Raw genomic sequence first — 27,283 nt, 5'->3', positions numbered from 1 at the left:
CAAAATCAAACATGATAATCTACAAAAAAACACCCAGCACAAGAAAACGAGAAAGGAAAAAAAATAAAAGGCTTCCGTTTCGTTTCGTAAGAAAAGAAACTCGAAAGCGTGCGAGGAGGGAAGTTTGTTTCGGAATGGAAGGCAGCTTATACGCACGTTTGTGTGTAGGTTGCCGCAAGAAAAGGAACGGCAGCAACATGTCGTATGTAAACTTTCGATTTAAAGTAATTTGAATACAACATTCACTTTAAAGCAGCCACAGTTTTCTACTTACATTTGCCATGTGCAAATAATTTGTGTTTATATTTTCCGATGATTTCTTGTGCTTTTTTTTAATAAAGCAACGATTAAAGCAATTTATCAACAATGTCACTAGTGGAGGAAAAGCACATTAGTGGCATGCAGTACACGATATTGATGTGTGTGTTTGTATATTTAACGTTCGCATTGTCCGCTTGATTAATTGTTCTTCAGGCTCTAGTTGCAATTTGGAAATGGAAGGATGAGAAATATTCGAGAAAAAAACAGTTTAGCTACCGCTGCTTATGTTGCTTTTGTGGCACAACATACAAATACATTATTACTACTATCCCGTCTTAACGAAGCCAACCCTGACGCGTCGCTACAACAACCGAACGTGTTCGCCGGAAACTATGATTAAAGTAATTCGCAGCATGTGCACAGGGGAGAGCGTGTGTATTATTTATTGATTAACGTATAATTTATCTGTTTGTTTGCTTCTTTTTTTTTGTTTGTTTTGTTTTGTTTTGATATGCTTAAGCAAAAAAAAGGTGTGGAAAAAAGAAGCTAAAAATGCATTATCTTAGTGGTTGGTAGTAGTATGGAGGCGAAAAAAAAGAATGAAAAAGGATTAAAAAAAAACAATGATCATGTGTAGTAAAAGCTAGTTTCGCAGTGCAAAACAAAAGGATAGCTAGTAAGGGGGCACACACCGATAAAACAAGAATGAAATCAAACACAACACAAATATCCCCTTCCCGCTCTACCCCAATTTCGTTTTAAGATGCATTAAGCAAAACAAAAAAAAGCTAAGAATAAAGTTGACCGTAAAAGCAAGGAAGGAACAAAGCGTTTACTAGCGCAAACAGCATCTAAATTATAGCAACTAAACACAACATAACGCGCCGAAAGAGAGAGATTCGAATGCGATGTGTGTTACAAACGTACAGAAGGGAGAAAATTCAATCAAATTTAAATATGAATTATATATTTTTAAACTGCCAGCCTATGATTAGAAACGCAAGTAAAAAATGATACAAATGCATAATTATTATTATTATTATTATTATGATTAGTCTATATATATATATATGAAGAGGAGGAACACGATTAAACGAAAAGTGGAATAAATAAGCATTACGTTTAAAATAAGCATTAAGCGGTACGTTGATTTTTTGGTTTTTTATTTGTTTTCGTTTTGCTTTCGCTTGCGACAATTTAGCCGAATGTGAGTATTACCGTGCAGTGTGGAAAAGGAAGGTGCAAGAAAGATAGTAGTGTTGTGGGTGTAGCCCTTTGGAGGAGAAACACAGAAGAAGATGGTGAAAGGAAAGAAAGTGCACTTTTTATGCAAAAAGAAAAAATAATAATAATAGGTCCCACTCGTGAAATGGACGTGAATATATTTAACTTACTCTGCGTACGCTTTTTTGTTAAAATCCAATTTTTTTTGGAACATAATTTACATACCTGCGTTTGTGTGCGTATGCGTGTTTACAGCATGATGTGAAAGGAATCTACAGCAGCAGATTCAAAAACGGGGGAAAACCTGGGGGAAAAAAAGAAAAAAAACATAACGATATTTAAGTGATACAAAAATTGGGTACAAATTATTCTAACAATTGGAATTCATGATCAACTTCTAAAAACTAAAAAAAACAAAACATAAAAAGAATACAAGAACAATTCAATAATTTTGTCGAAGGAGAATGTGAAGCATTTATTCTTCTAGCAAGATTAAAAAACCAATTAAACAAAAAACACACACACACACTCACAAAATTGTGCGCATTTCGCAAAACCTAGTAGTAATTGATGTAATGAGCGCTTACTAGTAATGAGATAAATGCTTCTTTTGCTTTTCGCTGTTCGTTTTGAACGTCTTTTGCGTGTGCAGTTGTGGTTTTGCAAGTTGCTGGTAATTGTGAAGCAAAAACAGTAAAGTGTGTTCGGAAAAATTCGGAATAAAAATTAAATGGAGAAAACGATTCCCGCAAACTTTAATTTAAAAGTTCACATTTAGCCGACGGAGGAGTAAATTGCCCAAGGCAGATTAGAAGATAAGCGAATGAAGTACGAACATTGATGAGATAAGCTCTTAGGAAAACCTCTTCTGGAAATGTTTGGTATCGCGTGTTATCTTGATGCAAAAATTAAAAAAAAACAAAACCAAAAAAAACGATATATATACACAAACACATACACACAGTCTCTCGGAAAAATACAAATACTGTATTTACATTTCTACAATGCAAAACTTTTATTTAATAGGTCGTAAGATAAGCAAATCTTTATCATTTGTTAGTATTGCGCTAGCAGGGAACAGACAAAGTAGCAAACAATAACAAGAGAACAAACTGTTCGATGATGTACTGTGCTCGGAGTGAACATTAAAACCGGTCCTCACCACATGCCGAAATAACATTGGGAAGTCTTTCTCCCGCAATAAACAATAGCTTCAGAGCAGCGATAACAATGTATGGCTCACCCAGCAGCTCAAGGCTGAAGGCGCAAACTTTTAGCATAAACAAAACAGAAAAAAACCCGTTAAAAATGCAACAAATTGCAACCAAATCGAACGCTACACCACCAACACACAACTAACTAATGCATGGATGCATATTGCAAATAAAAAAACCAACCGTAACCGCTGGCTGAACGTGATCGATTAGTGAATAAAGGTATTAAACAAGTGTCTCATATCAAAAATACAAAACCTGCTGGGAAAATGTCTATTTTTTTTAAAATAATTTACATCCGAAACTGTTTGAAAATATGTTAAAAATGTACTTTCTTCAGCTTCAAATGGGTATTATTGTTTGAGAATTGTTTTTACTACGGTGGAGCGCCGATTATCCGGGCATGTTGAGACTCAAAGGTGGCCGAATAATCGAACAACACGGATTAAATGTTCACAAGGTTTGGTTGACAGGGATGCGTTTATATAATACATTTTAATATTTCCTCTTATTTTTCCTATGTTTAAGTAGCTGTCCTTGCTGTTCATGAGTACTAACAACTCATCAGCATACGATTTTGCAGAGTTGAAATCTATAGGGTTGATCAGTTACTCATCTTCTGATTCTGAATTAGATTCATCGTCCGTATTGCTTGTTCCTATAATAATACCTGTGTCGCTTTGGAATTCATATCCAGAATAATTAGAATCTATTAGTATCCACTTCTCTGCGCTTTCTTCGCCTACATGTTCGAAACATGATAGTTTTTGAAGATTTTTCCGATCTTTATACAATCCGTTAATTTCCAATTTCTAAGCCAATGAAAATAAGGTATCAAGAATAGTCCTTTTTTCCAGAAATCTATTACTTTTCTACACAGTGTACACATGTGTGTACGTCCTGTTCCTTGGAAAGTACACACGGGTATAAAGCAGATCTCATGCATTAAAAAAAACATGGCTGGATTCGATACGAAGCTGTCATTTCAGAAGCTGCACGGATAATGAGACAGCCGGACAAAAGGTATCCGGATAATCGGCGCTCCACTGTAGTTGCTTCGAATAGGATATCTTACAAAAAAGGCCTAAAGCATTAAACATACAATAAAAAGGAACTGACTGGTGAAAATCAATGCATAAGCAGCGTTCGAGGTAAAGAATTCAATATATAGGTTAAATTTTATGTTATTCTACTTGGAATAGTAATTGCGTTTCAATTTCGATCGGATTTTTCTTTTAACTAACACAGTACAGTTTTGAAGCGAACGAGACTTTTAAAATACAATTTTACGTAATGCATGCCTGATTTTTAATAATGTAATTTAATATATAGTCAATCAAGAGAAGTAAGAAATATTGATAAAAGACAAAACTATACGTGAAAAACAGCCCTTCACTGTGAAAACCATCCCTTTCCTTCAACGTTCTATTCAAAATGGCATTGAAACCGTAACGCTTCCAGCTGTCAAACCGCGTAACGCCTAATCAATGTAACGCCGCGGACCACAGCTTCATCACCGCATCAGCGTGATGTGCGTTTTATCCGTGCCGCTGCTGATGTGTTTAGCGAAAACAATTACATGAGAACTACCCACGGTCCGTTCAGTACCGTTTCAATCACACAACCAGCAGGAACGGAAAGGGTTTTTTTCGTGTGTGTTTGCGGCGACTGTCAATTATGAAACAAACACCGCAGTACTCCGTTGCGGTCAGTGTGTAACGTCGTCCGTTTCTACGCATCACCGTACCAGTGCCGGTGCGGTACGTTTTGCTGGACGATTGCGGGCTTGTACGTACCGACACCTACGGGGGATCAAGAGTGCGTGATTTTCGTGGGGGAGAAAACCATCGCTAATCAAAACACTTGTTGGATTATTAGCGGTGAAAGAGTAGTTTGATCTGCTTTTTTCTTCTTCTTCTTCTTTTCGTACCCTCCCTCTTAATCTCTCGATCCATCCAGCCCGCATGCCGTGTTGCGTCCGATAAGCGCTGGTTCAAAGCCCTCTCGTGAACGTGATTATTATTATTTGACGCCTCGGTGCAAAAGCGAAGAAAAAATCGTCCGTGGTGTATAGTGTGTGTGTGTGCGCCTGTGCGCTCGTGCGTGTGCTTGTGTGCGTGGTCGACTGTTGCGCGCGTGTGTGCGGGTTTGTCGAAAGCGAGGATATTTTATAGATAAAACAACACACTGCACCAATCGTCATCATCATCCCCGTGGCCCCCCGACCCCTATCTTGGTGTGTGGAGAGTTTCGATAGGAAAAAAGCACAGTGTGTGCGTGTGTGCGTGTATGTATGTGAGATGGTTTAGTGTGTTTGGAAGTGATTTTCTGTACAGAACGAAAGGATAACCTATTTGGTCGTCTTTTTTTACTCACGTTGTACCACCACGGGATTTAATTGAATACCGCGTGAGAGTGTGTGTGTGTGTGTGCGGGGGAAATTCAATGCACACTTTTCGCCTGTTTCTAAGCAGACGGCTGTGATTGTCAGTTTTCCATTCTTCTTCGGAAGCAAAACACACCTGCATTATACACTGCAGTTGGAAACTTGTGCCCCGTAAAGGACAATCGCGAAGGGTTTTGTGTGAGCAAGCAATCCGACGGTACGCCATCGTTTCGCCCATAGCGCTACACAACATCGAGTGCGCAAAATGGCGCGTCCGGTGGTGTGGCGGAGGTTAACGGTACTGCTGACCGTCCTCTGTCTGCACGGTGCCATCGTGCTAACGGAGCAACATGCCACCGGTCGTCGGCACGGTTTCCCACCGACCGTTCTGCACGTGGAACCGGACGTGGAGACGCATCGTAGGGCACCGCGTACGATCACACTGTCACTGGGCGACCTGGAGCACGGTAATGCCGATCCGGAGGTGGCCGCCCTACTAGCCCGGTCACCTTTGCTGCGTGACGAGCTGCAGCACCGCGTACGGCGTGATACGGCGGCACCGAACGTCAACAGTGGCACGGGACAAAACAAAAATGTTTCCACCGCAGCAACATCTGGCGGTGGCAATGCGTCGACGGTAGCAACACCATCGACCAAGAATACGGTATCATCGGAATTTTCCCCGTCGCCGATAATCAAGGCAAAGGTAAGTAGGCCTTGGTTGCCGTTTGCTTCGTTCTTTTTCTGCTCTTTCTTTTAGGTGCACACACCATCAAAACGCATCTGCACGCAGCGGGTTTTTTTTGCGTCTCATAGAAAACGCACTGAAAAGCAATCAAATCTCGTTGCATCGAGAATTTAAAAAAAAAAGCACGAGGAAGAAAAGATAAAAAAAAAACGTTTTCATCTCTAATTAGCGAAACGTCATTCTCGGTGCAATGGCGTTGTGTTTCGCACCAAGAAGGGGGAAAAAAAAGAAAACAACAAAAGCCGCCGCAACCATTACTCCCCTTCGCCCTATCGCCACAACAGCAGCAGCAGGGACACACATCGAAAAGTGACACAGTTCCATCGAGGGTATTGTTTTTTGTTATTGGCAGGTCGTTTACGTGTGTGTCGGCCTGTCGGTAATCGGTTCCGTACCTGCACATTGCTACGAAATTACGCTTTCTAGGTCCCGTGGTCGGTTGTGAAATTCTGTTTTTTTTTCCAACGCGATAATGCGTTTGAAAAGTTTTATGCCTAGATAATGCTGACACATGATAAAATAAGGCTGCAGGTTTAGGTTGATAAAACAAAAGCAACTTGTTTTTTTGTATATATTACCGACGTCTATTGGGGTGTGAAAACTTTTTCTTTAATGCTACCCGCTTAAAACTGTACGCTGCATCATACATTGTTTGCCGTGTAACGCTACCTTAAGTATAATAGTTTAAATGGTTACAGACTAAAATGACGATATGCAAAATACGATAATCAGCTGTTTTACATACGCAGCGTAGCAATTATAAAGGGACAAAATTTCCTAGGAAAATTCGCATTTTCACGAACAAAGAACCCGAAGCAGATAATGCGAGTCAGCATGTTTGACAACTGAAATGGGGTGGTGGGTGGGGGAGGTTTGACGACAATTGTAAACAAGCGTAGATTTTCTTTGATATTCCCTTCAAATCAAACACATCCAGGAGTGACTGGCCATGGCCATTATTAGCGGCTGTATGGGTGAGATCGGTAACCTTAAAATGTGCGTTGTTTTTTTATTGTTGTTGTTGTACATGCGCAAAAGGAAGGCTGCTTTGTGATTATAGCACGTTAGAACGTTTTAAAATAAAATAGAAAGGAAGAAGCAAAAATTCCTTCACCCTTGTTTGCCACTCATCCTGCTACACATTGGCGTTATCTCTTTACAGTTGTGTTACAGCAAACAACTAGAGATTTGTTTGCTTTGATAACGATATGTGTTTTTGCAATGGTTTTTTTATCGGATTTTCTTTACCTTTATCATTTGTCTTCAAGTTTTATTGCGGTGTTTATCATTATTATTGTTTTTTTTTATTGCTATCTAGTTTGATGATTATTTTCTATCCTCATTTACTAGTTCATTTGTATTTTCTTAATTCTTTTTTCCTTTTTTATCATTTCGCGGTTTTATTTTTGGATTATTTAGTTTTTATAAGCTACAGAGATTTAATTTACTGAAAATAATAAAGTATTGTAATTTTTCTCATAAAAATCTTTATGACAAAAGCCACTGTTCCACCAGAAGAAAACGAAAAATCCTCGTTGTTCATTTCAGATTCATCTGCTATAATTTAATTTATGGCACAATTTGTCTTTTTTCTGATTCATCAAAATTATAATCGTTTTGCTAAATACAGTAGAACGTCGATTATCCGGGGGGCTCGGAACCGTACTGATGCCGGTTAATCGATTTCCACGGATAATAGTCCCTTTAAATATCAAGTGCATTTATATATCTAGATCAAGCGTATTTAGTATCTATATGCTATGCTATTGCAATCCTTTTGATGCTAAAAATGATTCTGTACCAAGCAAATTATTATCAAATAAAAATTAAAATTTAGAACGTAAAATAAAATCATTTCAAATATATCGTTTGGTGATGGTTTTAAGAATTTACCCAACCTGACATCAGTAAAAATGTTCACCACGGTTGAACAGCTGTCAATTTTCGGTGCACGGTTTATCCGCCACCGGATAATCGACGTACTACTGTATGTTACTTTTTTGTAATGGATAAATGGGTTTTAACACAACTCAAGCATGTTATTCCGTCGTTTATTGATAAATAGTTCTAACACGCTATTTACCCTGCCAGGGATCATGCTCATGACTAGTTATTTCTTACCCATTCCCTACTCGAATTACGTTGTAAACTAAATATTGAAGCACAGACAAGCAATTATCTTTGCGATAACGATGATGTATTAACTGTGATAAGTTAAAGAAAAGTCTAAATGTGTTCCCCATTGCTTACCTTTCACGACAGTGTACAGGTGTTATCGCTTCGTTCAAGTATTTATAATCCTTTTTAGATTTTTCATTATTTAACCACGGCAAACTTAATGAAAGCACCATCACATTCACTGGTCGTTGTGCTTACCACCGGACATATGGTCAGCTTATCTGCTTTTATTTACTGCAAAGCAAGCAGAGCGAATACCGCCAAGTATATCACATTTCAACAGTATATCATGTCTGTTGATAGGTCACTCTTCGGTTCATAAAAGGCACACCTAACCTAAACAGGTGCCAGAAGTGAGCATAATGAATTGTCGCTTGCAAAAATTTCTGTTTGAATGTGGTATGCTAATGGACATATCAGTGCAAGCACAACTGATGGTTATTGTAATCGGATAGTTTCGTCAGGTGGACCGTTGTAAATATGACCCTTCGTTGCATCAGCATACGAACATGTAACACGCAATGTTAAACAGTAGTTGACTTCCTGTGGTGAGTAGATTAGGATCTTGCAAAACATCTGCTTTTTTTATATCGGTTATCCCATATAAATTAAGCTACCATCATCCCGCATTCCGGACAGTATGTAATTAGCTGAAGCTATTCAATTATTATGAGTCCATTATATTTCTTCGCAAAAATTCTCAACGATGGTACCCGCAGAAAGAGACATGTACACTAACAATTGTTAGAAAACAGATTTAACATCTAATTTCAGTTCCAGTTAAGAGACGTTATTACGAGTATTGTTCCCTAATAAATAAAATTATCAGTCACGTTTTGTTTCGCTTAGGCTGATGGCAGTGCTCAGTCGTATGCGACTGTTTTTTCCAAATTTTGTATGGGATTTGACAGATAAAATCGAACGACGATTTTGTTCGTACGACCGAATTATTTTTTTTTTTGATTCCGTCGGATGGTCGTGTACGACTTCTTCTGTCAAATTGAACTCGCTAGTATAAACGCGAAATGGATGTTATTTTTTCGATGTTAATGTAAACAAATTACAGTAGAACGTTGATTATCCGGAGGCGGATTAACCGTGCGCCGAAAATTGACAGTTGTTCAACCGTGGTGAACATTTGTACTGCTGTCAGGTTGGTTAAAATTATTAAAATCGGCAATAAACGATATACAGTGGAACGCCGATTATCCGTGCTAATCGCGATTCAGTTCTAGCCGGATAAGCGAATATCACGGATAGTAGGCACAACTCTTTTTATTGATAAATATTAATCTTAAGTGTGTAATGAATAGACTTTTTTTTATAAAGCTAGATGTTAATTTTCTTATTTACACTTTGCAAAGTAAATCTGTTCTTTTTTTCGAATTTGAGCAAATTATATCATTCCCAATAGAGGCTTTTATTTCTTGCCATTATCGGGTTTGCATTTCATATGTCAATTCGCCTTCGGAACTGTCATTTCCGAGCTGCACGGATAATGGAACAGCCGGTTAAAAGTTACCCGGATAATCGGCGCTCCACTGTATTTGAAATGATTTTATTTTACTTTCCAAATTTTAATTCTTGTTTGATAATAATTTGCTTGATCCAGAATCATTTTTAGCATCAAAAGGACAACGATAGTATCGTATATAGATACTAAATACGCTTGATCTAGATATTTAAATGATCTTGATATCTAAATGTACTATTATCCGTGGAAAACGATCATCGATCACCCCGGAAAATCGAGGTTCTACTGTATTTTAATACTGTTTTAACTGCCAAATCAAAAAAAAAGTCGTACGACCAAATCGGATGAGCAATGACACCTCTTCGGTTTGGTCGTACGATTAAAATGGTCGTACGACTTACGCACTGCCACCAGCCTTACGAAATTCTTGTCGAAACAGTGTCTCATATGGCAGTGTTAATTGACCAAAAATGAAACAGCTGAAATGAATGCTAATTGCATCGTGAATCACACGCTAGCCAATGTCATTTATGGTCTACGAAATGAATCGAATTAACATTTACACATGGTAGTAATTATAACGAAATTCATCTCGTTTTCGATCGTTACGTTGTCCACTAAGATTCAAAATAAGAAACTCAATCTTTAGTAAAACAAAAATCTGTACCTGTGAATCCGTTCCGATCTCTTCCTTCAGTTACCATAGTAACCGTGACGTGTTGGTTTAGCAACAGATGAACTTTTTCATCTACGGCAGCTGGAACTGATTTGTTCCACACGTGCGGTTTGGTTGGCGTTGTTTGATTTTTCTCTTTTTGCCCCGTGTACCGGTTTGTATATTTCGACTGTGCTGCCTCCATCCCGGAAGCATCCAATAAAGTCCCCTTATCAATCGTATTACTCTTCTCAATTGCGGCTTCAAGCGCAGTTTAGCTAAACGGACGCTTTCTTGTCTCCTTCACTGGATCGAAAGCCTGTTTAGTGACACATATAGAGAGGGAGAGAGAGAAACAGGAAGAAATCCTCCATCTCACCATGTGTAGCAACAGATAAGCGTGTTCTGATTCATCTCGTCATGCAATTTAAACCTTTTTGCTGGTGTCACTATCGCTTTCGTTCTTTTCTTACAAGGAAGAAAGCAACATAAAAATTTCCATTTTGCGATGCAAACGTTTTGAAAAAAAAAAAAATGCTCAAATCAGCAAATGAGAAAATGTCACAATACGATGACGTTGTGCGTAATCGTAAACCGGGTCGAGTTTTATTATTCATCAAATGTTTCTAAGAATTTAGCTTCTTTGTGTTCAACACTTGTGGAATTTGGATACTATCAGCAGCTTCAGCGTTGCTTCATCGACAGAACAAAAACAACGAGAAGCCCCTTTGCAAATTTTGCTTACTAATCACAATTTGTCTCATATATATATAGGCGTAAGGTCTTCTCGGATCATTATTATGCACTAACTGCTGAACTGTTTTACGCCACGGTTAGCAAAGAGAGTCAAAGCAAAGTGACTCAAAGTGTATCGCGTTTTGTTGCGTTACGAAATAAAATAAACAAACCTTGTGAGATTGATACGGATTGTTTGGATTCGCTTTGTTTGAATGGTGCTGTAAGCCATTGTATCGTTTTACTTTGAGACAAAAATGTGGTAAATAAATGAAAAACAACGCGGGCGGTAATTGATGTTATTTGAGATCTTCATGATACACACTGTAATAATATACGTATCTTAATTAATTTCAAAGTAAACTTTATTTTACTCGAAGGAAAATTCTTCTTCTGAACTCAACGTATCATCATCATGGCTGACTAGATTTATTTTTCATCATGGTGGAAAAGTTGTAGCAGTTGAATCCATATTAGTATCTGTAGGTGAGATTCGATCCACGATCTTCGTTGTTACTAGATCAAGCGTCGAAGCGTAACCACCACGGTGACAGTCAAGCAGTTAAGGGTTAATTTGCTCGTTTTGTTTAACAGTCCAATGCGTGTTGCCATCGATTGTCGCACTTTCATTAGACAACGCGCACATTGCCCGATTTAAAATACGCGACACAACTAATGGAAACAAACAAACATGAGGCAGAAGGTTATTTCTATTTTCGTGTTCATCGTCCAACCGAGACATGTGAAATGGAATCTTTTAGCGTTTCATTATCACTTTCCAAATCGGTTGATTTGGAGCAGATTTTATCCATTGATTAGTAATTGCAAAGTGTTTTGTATTGTTATGTTGACGCTTCTGTTCAATTCGACTTTTTTTGTCCTTTTTTATGGAATTATGGCACATGATATGGCTTATGATTTAAAAAATATTCCAATAAAATTATCACATAAAACATTATTTGCATTTCGGTATATGAAATGTGCAAATATTGCCCACTGTTAGCCTCTCTCTACAACAGTCCTGCGTGGTTCTGCCTTTATTCGTTCTGTGTCGTTCAGCTGAAGCAAAGACGACGCACTTGCAACGTTTTGTTGTTTATCTTCCAAAAAATACGAACGCCCAAAAAAAAATGGGAGCATTTGAGCAAAGTTGGTTATGCATCGGTGACGGCAATCGGTGAAATAGGCAGGGGACTGGGGAAAAGAAACAGCAAAAGCACCCCCAAAACAGTACGACTCAATAACGACTGTACTCGCGCGGACAAAGAACCTGCCAATTATTGCAAACCCCTTCCGACGTACATACAGTACGTAGAGAAATAGAGTGGAGTGGAAGGTAAAAAGTGGGTTGAAATTTTTAACGCCATTACAACCAAACGCGCTGACTCAACTTTTATAGTTGTTCTAACGATAGCATTTTTGTGTATGAAAAACATTTACAGACACTCTGTGTTCCGACTCCGCCGACTAGAACACTTGGTAACGTGTGATAGGAAATACACTTTAACAGCAGTGTGTATGATTCATTTAGCAGATTCATAACGCATTTGCTCGATGGAGATCTTGGCTTGTATGGGCGGGAAATGACAGAGCTAATTGTTGTTGCATTCTAATTGCTAGAGCTGTGTGTCGCTCGATAAGAATTCTTCACCAGCAACGGGCGTTTGTGTCTACACAGGATGCAAACAATTTTGTCCGCTTGTCTGAAATGGGTCTGTTTTTATTTTGCAATCGGCAACAGTGAAGTAAATGTGCAAAAGATCTACGATTACTCATCGGTCGATGCAATCTCGCATCCTGTGGGAAGACATCTCAGACGATGATTTAACGCTTAATTTTGATTGTATGTTGACTGTTCCTTGGAATGTTTTGGTGGAAGTAGTTTGTTGATTAGTTGATTGAAGTAATCATTAAAAAAAAAAATTAATAATTTTAGACATTTTTGAACATCTTAATCACTAAATCTACATAGTTTTAGTCTCTAAATTGAATATTCTTAGTCATTGTTTCGAGTTCTGATTGTATTTAGCAGATGTCAAAATTTTGTCTCAGAGTCTTAACAAATAATAGAGTTCGCTTTTTAATTTGAAGTAGAAACGATTTGACTTGGAACTCCGACGATCTCCATAGTCCGCTATATAAACGTATCTTGGGGAGTACCTCTATTAGTCATCACCACATTTCAAGATCTAGAATAGACAATTGTAGTTTATTGGAATTATTTTCCTGGAGTTTCATGAAGTTTATTTCCTAAGGCCGCTTCAAATTACGTATGTCCTCTTCAGCACCAGTAAGAATTCTGAAATTCCCGGAGATTCTTCCGCCATTCTAACCACGATAATGAATTTCTACAATCTCCAAAATCAAACATTTGTAGACTTAGATCGTTCTTTATAGCATAATGAAGTCAATTATAGCATGATCCACATAACTCATCGAAATCGTAATTCCTTTACACTTTCAGACGACCAATCTAAACGATTCCCATGGGCAACTGATCGTGCACTGGTTGGGCGAAGGTACGGACGTTATGATCTGTCTCGCCCGAGAACCTCCAGATACGGACATGAAGTCACCGCCGCCGCCTCCATCGCGTATCTTCATGTCCAATGACTACGGTGATACGTTCGAGGACAAGACGGCTCATTTCATGCTTAACATCAGCGGTGTAATGACAAATTCCACGGTGGAACAATTTTTCACTCATCAAAAGTTTAACACGGTAAGTGTTTTTTTTTCATCAAAGTTATGAAATATCAGTGGGATTAATTAATTGTTTATTCTAGATTGTCTTTATTGATCCCCGGAATCAAGCGATCTTTACATCGGACGATTATGGTGCTACCATTACGAAGCAAAAGCTCGACTTTACACCCTCGGACGTGTCGTTCTACGATGCCGACAGGCGAACCTTTCTCGTATTAGACAAGCGTGATCCTCAAAGAAAGGTTTGTGTTGCAATGGGTGCGAGACAGTTGCAGTGAATAATCTGTTTTTTTCTACTCTTTATTACAGCTTTATTATACAACTGATTTTGGAGCATCGTTTACACTTCTTCAAAGCTATGTTAAATCGTTCCTATGGTCGTCAGGTGATGGTGTTCCCATCCATCTGTATGTGGAACGGAAAGAACCAACGAGTAAGTAACCTAAACAGGATACTCTTTTCTCCCGTTTATGGAACATGAATTAATGAAATTCTATTCGTACATTTTTCAGACACTTCATCGGTAATCTTCTTCAATGCGGCCGATCTTTACACCGGTAACAGGCAGTTTAATGTGTTGATCGAGAAGGTGGAAGATTTCCACATCAACAAAGACTTTATGTTTGCGTCCCAGCGTTTGCCCAACAGCACCCAGCTGCTTATCTCGTACAAACGGGGCAAGTTTGTGAAGGCCGATTTTCAAACCGAGCTGGACATTCGGGGCTACCATGTGGCGGACGTTGAAGGACGCAGGATTATGATTTCGGTGGTACACTCGGAGCGCATTTCGCATCTGTACGCGTCCGAATCGAACGACGACATGACGGACATAAAGTTTGTGCCTAGTTTGGAAAACATTTTCACCTACATTCCTGATCTGAACTGGCGATCCAGTTGGTTGGTGTAAGTATTCTCACTGGCCGGAGCTTATATGAGGTGGAAATTAATAAGACTCCTTATTTTCATTTCTGCAGTAAATCTTCTGAAACAGCGTTTACTGATCTGTATCGAGTGGAAGGCTTGCGGGGAATTTACATCGCATCGAAGATGATCCGTCTGCCGGTCGCTGAAACGATTACACCGGACTATCTAATGTCGGTAATAACGTTCGACCATGGTACTACGTGGCGAACAATTAAAGCTCCGGAAACGGATGATGAAGGAGCTTTGCTGAACTGTGGTAAAGATTGTAGCCTGCACGTGACACAGAAGTTTTCCTCATTATACCCAGTGAGCAGGTGTGTTACGTTCGATCTCTCTACAGCCTGTTGGATGCTGTTGGATTGGTTAGTTAATGCTATTGTTTCTTTATTTGTAGATCCGTAACGATAATGAGTTCAAAAACGGCTCCAGGTGTAATTATGGCTTCTGGTGTGGTGGGCAAATCACTAAAAGGCCACCCGGGAGTGTACATTTCGCGCGATGCCGGTCTAACGTGGAAACAGATTCTAAAGAACTATTACTTCTTCAATATGGGCGACCATGGTGGCATACTGGTGGCGGTGAAATATTTCAAATCCAAGGGTGAAACGAACGAAATCCTCTACTCCACCGATGAGGGTGAACGGTGGCACTCGACACCGTTCATTGGCAACCAGCTGAAAGTGTACGGGTTGATGCGCGAAGCCGAAGCAAACGGTACGATCTTTACGCTCTTCGGTTCGGAGCAGGACGAGCATCGGTGGTTAATCATAAAGCTCGATCTGAAGAATGCATTCACCGCGAACTGCACGGAGGATGATTACAAATATTGGACGCCCGGTTCGTACTCCGGTGACTATTTTATGCCGTGTGTGCTCGGCCGGCAGGATACGTATCAGCGCCGGAAACCGCACGCCAACTGCCACAATGGGCTCGGGTACGAACGGCCCATTCGGCAGGAAGTTTGCGAATGCAACAGTTGGGACTTTGAGTGTGACTATGGTTTCGTGCGCAGCGGCCAGAAGCGTTCGTTCTGTGTGCGTAACAAAACGATGACACACTTCGATCCGTACGCGGTACCGAAATCGTGCAAACCGGGCGCGTATTACAATCGTACGCGCGGCTACAGAAAGATCGAAGGCGACGTGTGTGTTGATGGATTTGCGTCCCAGTTTCTACCGCAGGCGATACCCTGCCCGATGGAGCAGTCGGATGAGTTTTTGATAATTGCCCAGCGGGAAAAGATTTCCCGCATCGATTTGCGGCACAACAATACGCGCACCGAGTTTGCCATTCCTGGGCTTAAAAATGTGATCGCCATTGAGTTTGATTTGAAGCGCAACTGTGTATTTTGGGCGGACATTTTAACGGACGTTATCGGGCGCCAGTGTCTGAACGGGAACTCGACGCCGGAAACGTTGGTGGACAATGGTTTGTCGTCTGTTGAGGGTATGTCTTACGATTGGATCTCGGAAGTGCTGTACTTTGTCGATGGGATGCGGCTGATGATAGAAGCGTTACGTGTTCCGCCACCGGGTACGATTCCACCGGCCGGTGCCCATCGTACGCCAAACGTTCGCCGCACAATCATGGATGGGAAGTATCTGAACAAACCGCGCGGTATCGTCGTACACCCGATGGAAGGATATCTGTTCTGGACCGATTGGAATTCGATTCGACCGTCGATTTCGCGAGCAAACATGGACGGTACTGATGTGCGGGAACTGTTCACAAAACCGCAGGTTGCGTGGCCGAACGGCGTTACGATCGATTATATGGCGGAACGGTTGTACTGGGTGGATGCGAGCAAAGATTACATTGCCAGCAGCGATCTGGATGGTAAAAACTTCCACAAGGTAATGCAGCAAGATCCGTACGTGCAGCATCCGTTCGCGGTTGCCGTACTGAAGGATGTGATGTATTGGGACGATTGGAAGCAAAACTCGGTCTTTTCTGCTGACAAAGATCACGGTATAATGGCGAAACTGGTTGCGGACAGTATGGCCAATCTGATGGATATGAAGGTGTACGGACATACGATACAGGTCGGTACGAACGCTTGCACGAAGAATGATCGCTGTTCGCATATCTGCGTCGGAGGTCCAAAACACACCTACAGCTGTCTGTGCCCGGATGGTATGGAGTTGGTAAAGGATCAGTGTACATGCCCGGCCGGAACGACGGCCCAAGGGAATGGATGTGCCCGGACGGGCAAAACCTGTGGGCCGAAGTTTTTCAGCTGCAACAACACGCGCTGTATCCCGCAGATCTACAAATGTGACGGTGAGGATGATTGTGAGGATCGTAGCGATGAGGAAGGCTGTCCGGCAGCGAAACCAGCCTGCCCGCCGCACATGTTCACCTGCAAGCTAGACCAGCAGTGCATACCGAAGCATTATCTGTGCGATTACGATAAGGACTGTAAGGATGGTAGCGATGAGGAGAACTGCAAAACGCCGAACTGCAAGAAGGGTGAGTTTACCTGCGACAATGGGCGCTGCATTAAACCAAGCTGGGTGTGTGACAGTGAGGATGATTGCCGCGATGGGTCGGACGAGAAGGACTGTCAGAAGAAGAACGTTACGCTGATCGAGTGCAAATCGGACGAGTTTCGCTGTAACGTTACGAACACCTGCCTGCCGAACCAGTGGCGCTGCGACACGGAACAAGACTGTCCGGACGGTTCGGATGAAGCGAACTGCAACAACAACACGTGCGAAGCGTGGATGTTTACGTGCGTAAGCGATGGTAAGTGTTTGTACAAAACGTGGCAGTGTGATGGTGCGAAGGATTGCAAGGATGGCAGTGACGAGCAGGACTGCGAAGCGATCCTGGGCGAAACGAAACCGGAAGCGAAAAAACCGGGCATCAACATAATGCCGGGCCAGGAGTGTCACGATTGGATGTTTAAGTGTAAAAACGAACGGTGCGTACCGTACTGGTGGAAGTGCGACGGGGTTAACGATTGTGAGGATCACTCGGATGAGGATGGGTGTAGCGAGATCGGTAAAACCACGATCACTAACGGCACGACACTGCATCCAGTCGCACCGACTCCAACGCGGCGCAAGGATCGTACGTGCGGATTGCACGAGTTCCGCTGCGATTCGGGCACGTGCATTCCGAAACGATTCGTGTGCGACGGGTACAGCGACTGTACGGGCGGTGAAGATGAGGCGAACTGCCCGAGCCAGAAGCTGTGCAGCAATAATTATTTCCGCTGCCGGACGGATGGTATGTGCCTTCCGATGAATCGGTTCTGCAATGGAATACAGGATTGTGTCGATGGTAGTGATGAGGAGTGCAGCTTTAAACCATCAACGTAAGTATTTCTGGAGTTTATTTTTTCTTTCGATTAAGCAGACATTTTAAAGTCGTTTTGTGTTTTACAGATCTGTGACGACAAACCGGAACTGTAGTACCAATCCGGGTGTGTTTGCGTGCGACAATACCTGCTTTGCGTTGATGCTCCTGTGCGATGGTAAACCGGATTGTTACGACGGAACGGATGAGGATAATTGTCCGGGTAATCGAAAAGGGCGACAATACTATCAGGTACGATCTAATAAATATTAAGGGTGTATAATATTAATTGCATAAGCGGAGAGGGTGGAAACATCCATTCATTACGTCACACAAACAATAAGAGCTTTTGACAATCCCAATTGTCACAAAATGTAACGCTGGGGTAATGTAACGCCATAGGGAAATATGGAGCTATAGTGAAGCGCCGATTATTCGGGTACCTTTTATCCGTTTGTCCCATTATCCGTGCAGCTCGGAAATGACAGTTCCAAAGGCGAATTGACATGTTAATTACAAAACCAATCATGGCAAGAAATTAAAACCTCAATAGGGAATGATCAAGTTCGACGAAATAGAACAGATTTATTTTGCAAAGTGCAATTAAGAAAATTAACATCTAGCGTTAGAAAAAAAATCCACCCATTACACACTAAACACTAACATTTATCAGTAAAAAGAGTTGTGCCTATTATCCGTGACATTCGCTTATGCGGTAAGGGATGAGTTTCGATGAGTACGGATAATCGATGTTCCACTGTATTTCTGAACTCTTTTCAAGTTGAATTAGAATGTGTGATAGATTTGAATTTCGTCCCGCTTTCTTGAGCTTTTGTGTGGGGAATCGATTCTGATTCAAATTTCCCAAGAAAGGAAAATAAAAGTTTCACAAAAGTGCCTTATCATTTTACAGGGTTTCCAGCACACGTGCATGACCGATATCTTTGACGACGATTACCACGAACCGTTACGTAATTAATGGCAGTCGCTTAATGTATGTTTCTGTCTAATTATAGGTTACACAGATCAGTGTCGATCAACGTTCATTAAACTCGACGAGCTTCCTTATCTACTGGTGGATCATGTTGGACGCAAATGTAACGTACGAATATTTACCCTCGATTTATTACAACAATGAGTGGAAAAATGTCACTAACTGGATAACGGATACGTCGTACCGCTTTACCAACCTGAAGCCCTATACCACCTACACGGTGACGGCGTACGTACGGGTGAAGGGTCAAACGAAGATCACACCACCGTACATTTACTACGAAATAGCGACCACCGAAGGAAGTAAGTTCGATGTTCGTTATGCAGAAAATGTAGAGCGTTGACGATAATGTTATGTCCTTTTCTTCTACCCGTTCAGTTCCATCACCACCGTTAAGCGTCGTAGTCATTCAGCAGAACGGATCTCGTGTGCTGGTAAGCTGGGATCCACCGAAGGAGGTAAATGGGCGGCTCGAGGGTTACACGGTGAACTTCCGCTCGCAGTCGAAGAACGTTACACCGGCGCAGAACGTGAAGGTGAGCGCATCGGAAACAAGTGTCGTCATCGATAAGGACTTCAAATCCTACGTGGTGTACGAGTTTTGGGTGAAGGCACGTAACGGTAAGCACGAATCGCTTTCCTCCGTTATGGTACCGTTAACGTTCGACGGTACCTCGTTCGTGGAGAAAATTACACGCATCGAGGTGCTGAACAAAACGGCCAAATCGGTAACGTTGCGATGGAAACCGGTAAGCAATGCGGATGGGTACATGGTGGTACCGATACTGCCACAAACCTATCCCGTACTGCCAACGATAAAGGTACAAAATGCGACTGTTATTACGCTGGACAATATGGTACCCGGCACGCAGTACGTCATCAAGGTGGCAGCGTACGTGAAAAACTTTTTCGGCCAGCATGAAACGACGATCGTTTCGTTCGGCGGTACACCGCTACCGGCACTGAACGTAGAGCTGAAGGAGAAAACAAACGATTATGCGCTGCTGGAGTGGAACGAACCAAAAGGATTGGACACGAGTAAGCTGGTGTACGGTGTATACTATGGTACAAGCATGGATGCGCTGTTTGAAGGTAAAGACATAATTGCAACACTTTATAAACGTTCTCCAACACTAATTCCTTTCCTTTCTTTCTGTTTTAGCCGCTCGTATTAACACTACATCGCGCAGCATTAAATTGACGGGCCTGATGCCTTGCCAATCGTATCTGGTCAGTGTGGGTATCGTCGGTCCAATCGGACCGGGTCCCCTCGGCCGCAATCCGCTCAAACTGGAAACGGCTTACAATCGTACGCTACCACCAAAGGAACTAACAGTTGTAATAAACGAAACTAGTCAAGAAATGACCATCGAATGGCAGCATAGCTGTGCTTTGGATTTGGGCGCGTACCCATCATACATTGTAAGTATTGCGGGAAGTAGCAATAACGTGCAGGGACCCAGGGGCCAGGTGATCAGGACCCACACGTCAGGACCGGGGATAAAATTAGTGATGGATCTTCAATTTTCCCGGAGTCGGAGTAATCCGACTCCGAGACATTCTGGAGTATACTCCGGAGTAACTGAGGCATTATTGACGAGGGGGTGGTCATTCATAAATGATTCCGTTTTCACTATTTCGGAGTGCCAATGCCTCATGGCGATGAAAACTGGTTGCATAACTCCCGTAAACCAATGACGTCATGAAAAGCAAAGAATCAAAACCTCGACCACCTCGACCTCGACCACCGCCACCTCGTTTGTATGGTGGCGACTTTGGATTTGGGCGCGTACCCATCATACATTGTAAGTATTGCGGGAAGTAGCAATTCAGAAGCAGATCAAATTAGTGATTGGCAAATCTTCAATATTCCCGGAGTCGGAGTAATTCAACTCCGAGACATTCTGGAGTATACTCCGGAGTAACTCAGGCATTATTGATGACCAGGGGATGGAGGAATCAATTCAGCTAACTGCGCCACTAACCGAACTTGAATCCGGAGTTAAAATGGGGTATCTCCTATACCGACTCCGGAGTAATTCTGAGTCAACTCCGGAATAATCCGGAATAATTGCTTCGAAGCATACTCCAGTTTTTATGCGTCGGAGTCGGAGTGGATTCATGAATCCATTCCGGAGTTCCCATCACTAGATCAAATCCCATCCGGACAGTCCCCCCCCCCGTAGCAAGGACTACGTGGACAAACTAAGAATCATAAGCCAGATATGTGCGTCAAGATCTTAACGGTCTTTACACCAAGAAGAAGAAGAAGAAGCAAGAATGTGCAATAGAAAGTGAAAATCTTTGTAATGAAACAAACGACTTGTTCTACTTTCTTCCCCTAGATAACGGTGCGCGAACTAACGCTGAACAAAACATCCGTCGTGACGGTGCAACCGTCTAGCAACAAAACGATAGTACATGTATTCCGCAAGATTCCTAAAGGTGCGGCATACGAGATATCCGTATCAACCGACATTCCCAATGCGCAGGCAGTTAGCATGATTGCGTATTCCGCACCATTGCCGGCGCCGGAACAATTGCAGGTGTGGGAGGAACACAACGGAACGTTCGTGGTTTATTGGAAAACTGTAAAAGATTTTACAGATGATGGGTAAGTGTTCGTTTATTTGCTCATCGATTAGTTTTCAGTCGATAATAACCAAAAACTGTTTTTTGTTTCTGTTTTAGCTACTCGTATGAAATCATTGTGTACGAAGGCCGAGGCATCAACAGTTCAGTACCTCCAAGACTTACGATACCGGCCAAAGAACCGCCCGTTTTTATCGAACCGTATCAACTAAATTGGATCGAAAACGAACCCTTAACGCTTGGCGTTCGACTCAAAACGGATCAGGTAAGTTCTCGACGTCTCTTTCAGATTTCAGGATGCAAAAATTTAACACAATGTTCTCTTTACACCAGGGTCTGTACTCCGAAATAGTGGAGACGGAAACATTTATCAAAGAAATTTATCGATACACACCTTTGCGTGCCAGCTCGTCGGTCGGATCGTCCTGGAAATGGATCGTGCCGACCGTGATTGTGGTGGTACTTATCGCCGTGCTAGCGTACGGTGTACAGCGCCACCGGCGGCTCCAGAGCTCGTTCAGCCGGTTCGCAAACTCACACTACGACACGCGGACCGGTGCCACCCGCATCGGCTGCACGCTGGACGATGATGAGCACGAGCATCAGGAGGTGCCGCGCAGTTTCTCCGACGATGAACCACTAGTGATTGCTTAAATTGTAAGTACATTGTTCTAAGCTTTACACATACACACACACACGGGTTTTGCAGATATTAATAGATTTCCGTGCTACAGTAGATCTCCGCGGTTCTCCGCGTGTCACCCTGCCGTGAAAGCAGTGCGTGTGTGTATTCGTGTGCGTTTGTGTGTATGTGTGTGATTGATAATAGGATAGAAAAGCGGAATCAAAGGGAAAAAAAGGAGGGAAATAGAAATATGAGGTGTTTGCAACAGTTTTGGTCAGCTGTTTTTTCCATGTTAGATCACAAAATAGCATCAAATATGTAAAAGTTTGTTTTTTTTTAGATTTTGTATAACCTTATTTCAGATTGTGTAATCAAAAACGAAGCATTAATTTATAAAAATTTTGAGAACTGCGTTTGTCATAGTTTGTTATTGACTCACGTTCAAAAATTTATGACACTTATGAATTCACGGACTTCCAATTGGTGGTTTAAGTCTTATTACCTATCATTTGAATTCTTTTTTTCCAATCCGTTCAATCCAGTTTAAAATTAATTATAATTAAATCACTAAAACACAAAAAAAATCAACAAACTGATCAAAACTAGTGCAATGACCTTAATAACTACTAGAAGCGAACAGAACTGATACATATTGATACGACTCCAACTTCCTTCGCGTACATTTAAACGAGTCAGCTTTGCGCGAAAGTTGCATAACGATATTAGTTGGAACGAGAGAAAGTCCGAATAATGATAAAGAAAAAACCTAGCAAAGACAGTAACTAAAGAAAGTAAAATCAGAAATACAAAAACATAAACGTAGCATTACGCATTAAGGATGAGACGAGAATAGTAAAGAAAAGCATGCGTTAAGCAAAGTCATAAAGTGAAACATAAAGGAAACAAAGGTTAGGAGGGAAGTGTGTGAGCTGCATAAGCAAACAAACTGAAAGACTAAACTAATAATTTTTTTTTTGTATTTATGTGTTGTTCGTTTTATTGAAATAGATTTATTTAATGTAGGAAAGCCAGTAGTAGAATGGACTAGCAAAACAAATAAAAAACACGGTGGTCTATGCGGATGGGTGCGTGTGTGTTTAGCATACTGCAAGATAAAGAGCCAGAGACACTATCTAAATCCATATGATATCAACACAACCACAAAAAAAACAATTTTGATAATTATTATCACAAGCTGTTTTACAATTTACAGGCTTCTCTGTATGTAAACTATGTATATTCTGTTTATGTTTTCCTGTTTTGCTTTCTTCACTACACTTGTCACATATAACTATGTATGTTCGGGTATCGCAATTCACGCGAGTTTCTTTCATAGTATGTAGTATGTTAGCAGGATTGTACTAATTAAAAACAAAATAGCCAGAATAGAAAACGGGAAGCTAATAATTCATAAAATAAACAGTAAATTGGAACATGTGCGGGTTACGTTTTTTTTTTTTTTTGCAAACTGTAAAGTAAAATCCTAAGCCGAGTTCTTCGCTCATACATGGAAGAAAGTTGTGCTTGTGTACAGACTGTGAAATTGTGACCACTTGTTTGTAAAAAAAATACACTCACACACACATAAAACAAAATATGAATAACAAAGGGCGTAAAGGGTCACCGATCCTTAAAGGATGGAAAGAGAAGATCGTTTTATATCTGTCCTAGAAAGGCAATGGTTTATTTATGGTGTGGAATTGGGTATTTGGTTTCTTATTTTCTTTAAAGCTGATGAGCAATATTGGACTATGGTTTAGTTAGAGAGACAGACTTTTAGAAACAACAAGCTCGCAAAAGAGATTATACGCAAATGTTCCATCATGGGATATGTTAGGGTCGATAGAAACATAGTGATGATTGCATCTTCAAGGTACAGCACAGGCTTTGCAGTGTGAACTAATAGGGCAATACTATGGGAAGGAGCTAGAAAACAAATTGCTGTAATTTTCTCCTTATATATTCTTCTTCCGTGTGTAAATCTATGGTTTTTTTTTGGTCAAAACTGACCTACAGCTTGATTATTGAGACAGATATAGAAAGCGCAAGAGAGAGAGAGAGAAAGGTGCGTGATGGATAACGAAACGTGGTGATGATAGACAGAGATACTTCCGTTCAAATCTTTCATTTTGGCTTCTATAGATATTGAAACTATTTAAACAATAAACACACCAACCAATTCCAAATGCTGGTGCTCCCTTACCGCAAGAAGTGGTAGTGTAAAATTATAGTGCGTCCTGCGTCAGTTGAATGAAATTGTATAATGATCAACTTAACCATAAGTAGCGAAACAATAAACGGTGCGATGTGTGTGTGTGTGCCATCCCTATTACCCGGTAGTCCAGTGAACTCGTCCGCATGACGACGACGGTGTCACAGTATCAGTGGACGACGGATGGGATCACAGAAAACGAAGAACAATTTGTTATTATTATCAATTAATCATTTGAATTTAATTTGAATTATTAACTATCGAATTAGCTGCGCTTCCGGTGGGACATGTCAAGGAAAGAAAGTTTAATTTATAGATCAATAAGGATGCAAATGGGTTCGTAGCGTTCTTATAACAGGTATTGTCATTACTTTGTGACATTTTTGTTTAATCTGGAAATAGTGTCATTTTGAAGTGTCATCCTAAAGGATGATTTACTTCTTTATATCAATATAAAAGAAAAATACTTTTAAAAGCATCGAACTATGATTGAAGTTGCTCTAGCTGAAGTATCTTGTCGGAAGTGGTTTGGACGGTATTTATTCTTAAAGACGAAGACGAACATCCTGGAGAGCCTCAAACGTTTGGGAATGGATAACTAAACACAATCTTCAGCTAATATACATTTCAAACATTTGATTCCAGGACAATCCATGAATATCCATCCAGGGCGTTGGATATCATCCAAACATCTGTACTGTGATAAGATAAATACAATCACAATTACGGTCGGTACGATCCATTTCCAGGACGATCCAACCGAAGAAGTGGCTGATAATGTTGTGATCATTGATAAATGATTCCGTTTTCACTATTTCGGAGTGCCAACGCTTCATGGCGATGAAAAATAGCTGCAAAACTTCCGTAAACCAATGGCGTTATGAAAAGCAAAGAATCGAAACCTCGACCAAGATGAATACATATGGCCAGAAGATCATTCTGTGAATTTGGTGAAACCGGCATGGGGTCATCTATTATGAGCTACTACCAACAAACCAAAAAAGATCACAAAGAAGGTCTATGGACGATAGTTGATGCGTTTATGCCGATCAATTCGAGAAAAACGGCTACAATTGTTCTTGTATATATCTTGTATCTTATCTTCTTTTGTATCAAAATGGTTGTGTATGTGTCAGACACTAGGCGACTCCTTTATAAGCCAATCATACGGGGAAAGGAATTGTGATCAGGGGTGGATCAACCCTCTTAGAGGCCCTTGAAGGCCTTAAAGGTTGTGGGGGCTTGTAGGGTGGCGATATTTCTGATTGAATGTCGTTCACTTACCCGAGTAAAAGATAATTTGATAGCTTTCTGGCACAAAAAAACACTTGAATTTTTTCTGTGAACAAAGACACATTCACACATTTAAAAAACCACACGCGACAAAATGGCCACATTTTGTAATACACGATTTCAAGCAATAACCAATAAACTGATTGCAAAAAAGGACATTTTTTTTTCAACGAAAACAACCGAGAATTGCATTTTTTTTCTATTGGCCTTTTTCTTTTACATACACACTTGCGCTTTGGCACATTTAAAACACCACACTAGCCTAAATTGGCCACATTTTAAAATACACGAATTTACGCAATAAAAAATAAACTTATTGAAAAAAGAATATTACTTTTTTAACCGAAAAACACCCAACACTTGCATTTTTTTCTATTGGCATTTTGCTTTCACAAACACACTTCAATGCGCTTTGACACACTCGCCTAAAATGGCCACATTTTGTAACACACCATTTCAAGCAATAAACAATAAACTTATTGCCAAAAAAGGACATCACTTTTTTCACTGAAAAACAACGAAACTTGCATATTTTTTTTCTATTGGCATTTTTCTTTCACATTCACACTTCTATGCTCTTTGGCACATTTTAAACACCACACGCGTCTAAAATGGCCGCATTTTAAAATACACGAATTTACGCAATAAACAATAAACTTATTGAAAAAAGAATATTACTTTTTTCACCGAAAAACACCCAACACTTGCATTTTTTTTCTATTGGCATTTTGCTTTCACAAACACACTTCAATGCACTTTGATGCATTTAAAACACCACACTAGCCTAAATTGGCAACATTTTGTAATACACGATTTCAAGCAATAAGTAATAAACTTATTGCCAAAAAAGTACATTACTTTTTTTCACTGAAAAACAACCAACACTTTCTTTTTTTTTCTATTGGCATTTTTCTTTCACATTCACACTTCTATGCTCTTTGGCACATTTAAAACACCACACGCGTCTAAAATGGCCGCATTTTAAAATACACGAATTTACGCAATAAACAATAAATTTATTGAAAAAAGAATATTACTTTTTAACCGAAAAACAACCAACACTTTTTTTCTATTGGCATTTTTGCTTTCACAAACACACTTCAATGCGCTTTGACACATTTAAAACACCACACTAGCCTAAATTGGCAACATTTTGTAATACAAGATTTCAAGCAATAATTAATAAACTTATTGCCATAAAAAGGACATTAATTTTTCTCACTGAAAAACAACCAACATTTTCTTTTTTTTCTATTGGCATTTTTCTTTCACATACATACATCAATACGCTTTGTCACATTTAAAACACCACACGCACCTAAAATGGCCGCCTTTTTAAAATACACTTAATCCACGCCATAAGCAAAAAGCTTATTGAGCAATACACATCACTTTTTTCACCAAAAAAAACCAACACTTCGTTTCTCCTGTGCACAACGGAAGAGAACCGCTTTCCGCAGCATGTACTGAAAGTTTCTTTTTTGATTAATTACAAATTTTCCGATAAAAAGTCTCCCCACACGATTATGGCAATGCTATGGGACAAAACTCGTTGACGAAATGCACTGCACGACCACCAACGCAAGTACTTTGCAAGCTTAGTACACGCACTGATTTTAAATTTCCTTACACTCACACACGTACCGCATCAGCGTTAGCGTACAGCAAACTGCGCTGACCACAATGATAACTTAGCAACGGACGCTACCAGCGCAGCTAAGCGCAAGTTAGAACAAGTCTTGTTAGAACGATGAGCACGATA

At 40.6% G+C, this 27,283-nt stretch overlaps 1 protein-coding gene across 1 annotated transcript; it reads left to right on the top strand.

Annotated features, from left to right (window-relative positions):
- Positions 1–4,287: 4,287 nt before the first annotated feature.
- On the top strand, positions 4,288–25,652 carry LOC125768455 (sortilin-related receptor-like). The gene is made up of 14 exons (XM_049436149.1): positions 4,288–5,791; positions 13,340–13,597; positions 13,662–13,823; positions 13,891–14,014; positions 14,094–14,484; positions 14,556–14,819; positions 14,900–17,824; positions 17,895–18,057; positions 18,822–19,101; positions 19,178–19,891; positions 19,962–20,221; positions 21,145–21,413; positions 21,491–21,656; positions 21,725–25,652. The coding sequence occupies exons 1-14, from the start codon at positions 5,351–5,353 to the stop codon at positions 22,043–22,045; spliced, it is 6,738 nt and encodes a 2,245-aa protein (XP_049292106.1). The 5' UTR covers positions 4,288–5,350; the 3' UTR covers positions 22,046–25,652.
- The last annotated feature ends 1,631 nt before the right edge of the window (positions 25,653–27,283 follow it).

The sequence above is a fragment of the Anopheles funestus genome, chromosome 3RL, assembly GCF_943734845.2.
Source record: "Anopheles funestus chromosome 3RL, idAnoFuneDA-416_04, whole genome shotgun sequence".
NCBI classification, from domain to species: Eukaryota; Metazoa; Arthropoda; class Insecta; order Diptera; family Culicidae; genus Anopheles; species Anopheles funestus.
Note: the sequence above shows the minus strand (reverse complement) of the source record. Positions and strands in the feature narration are given on the sequence as shown.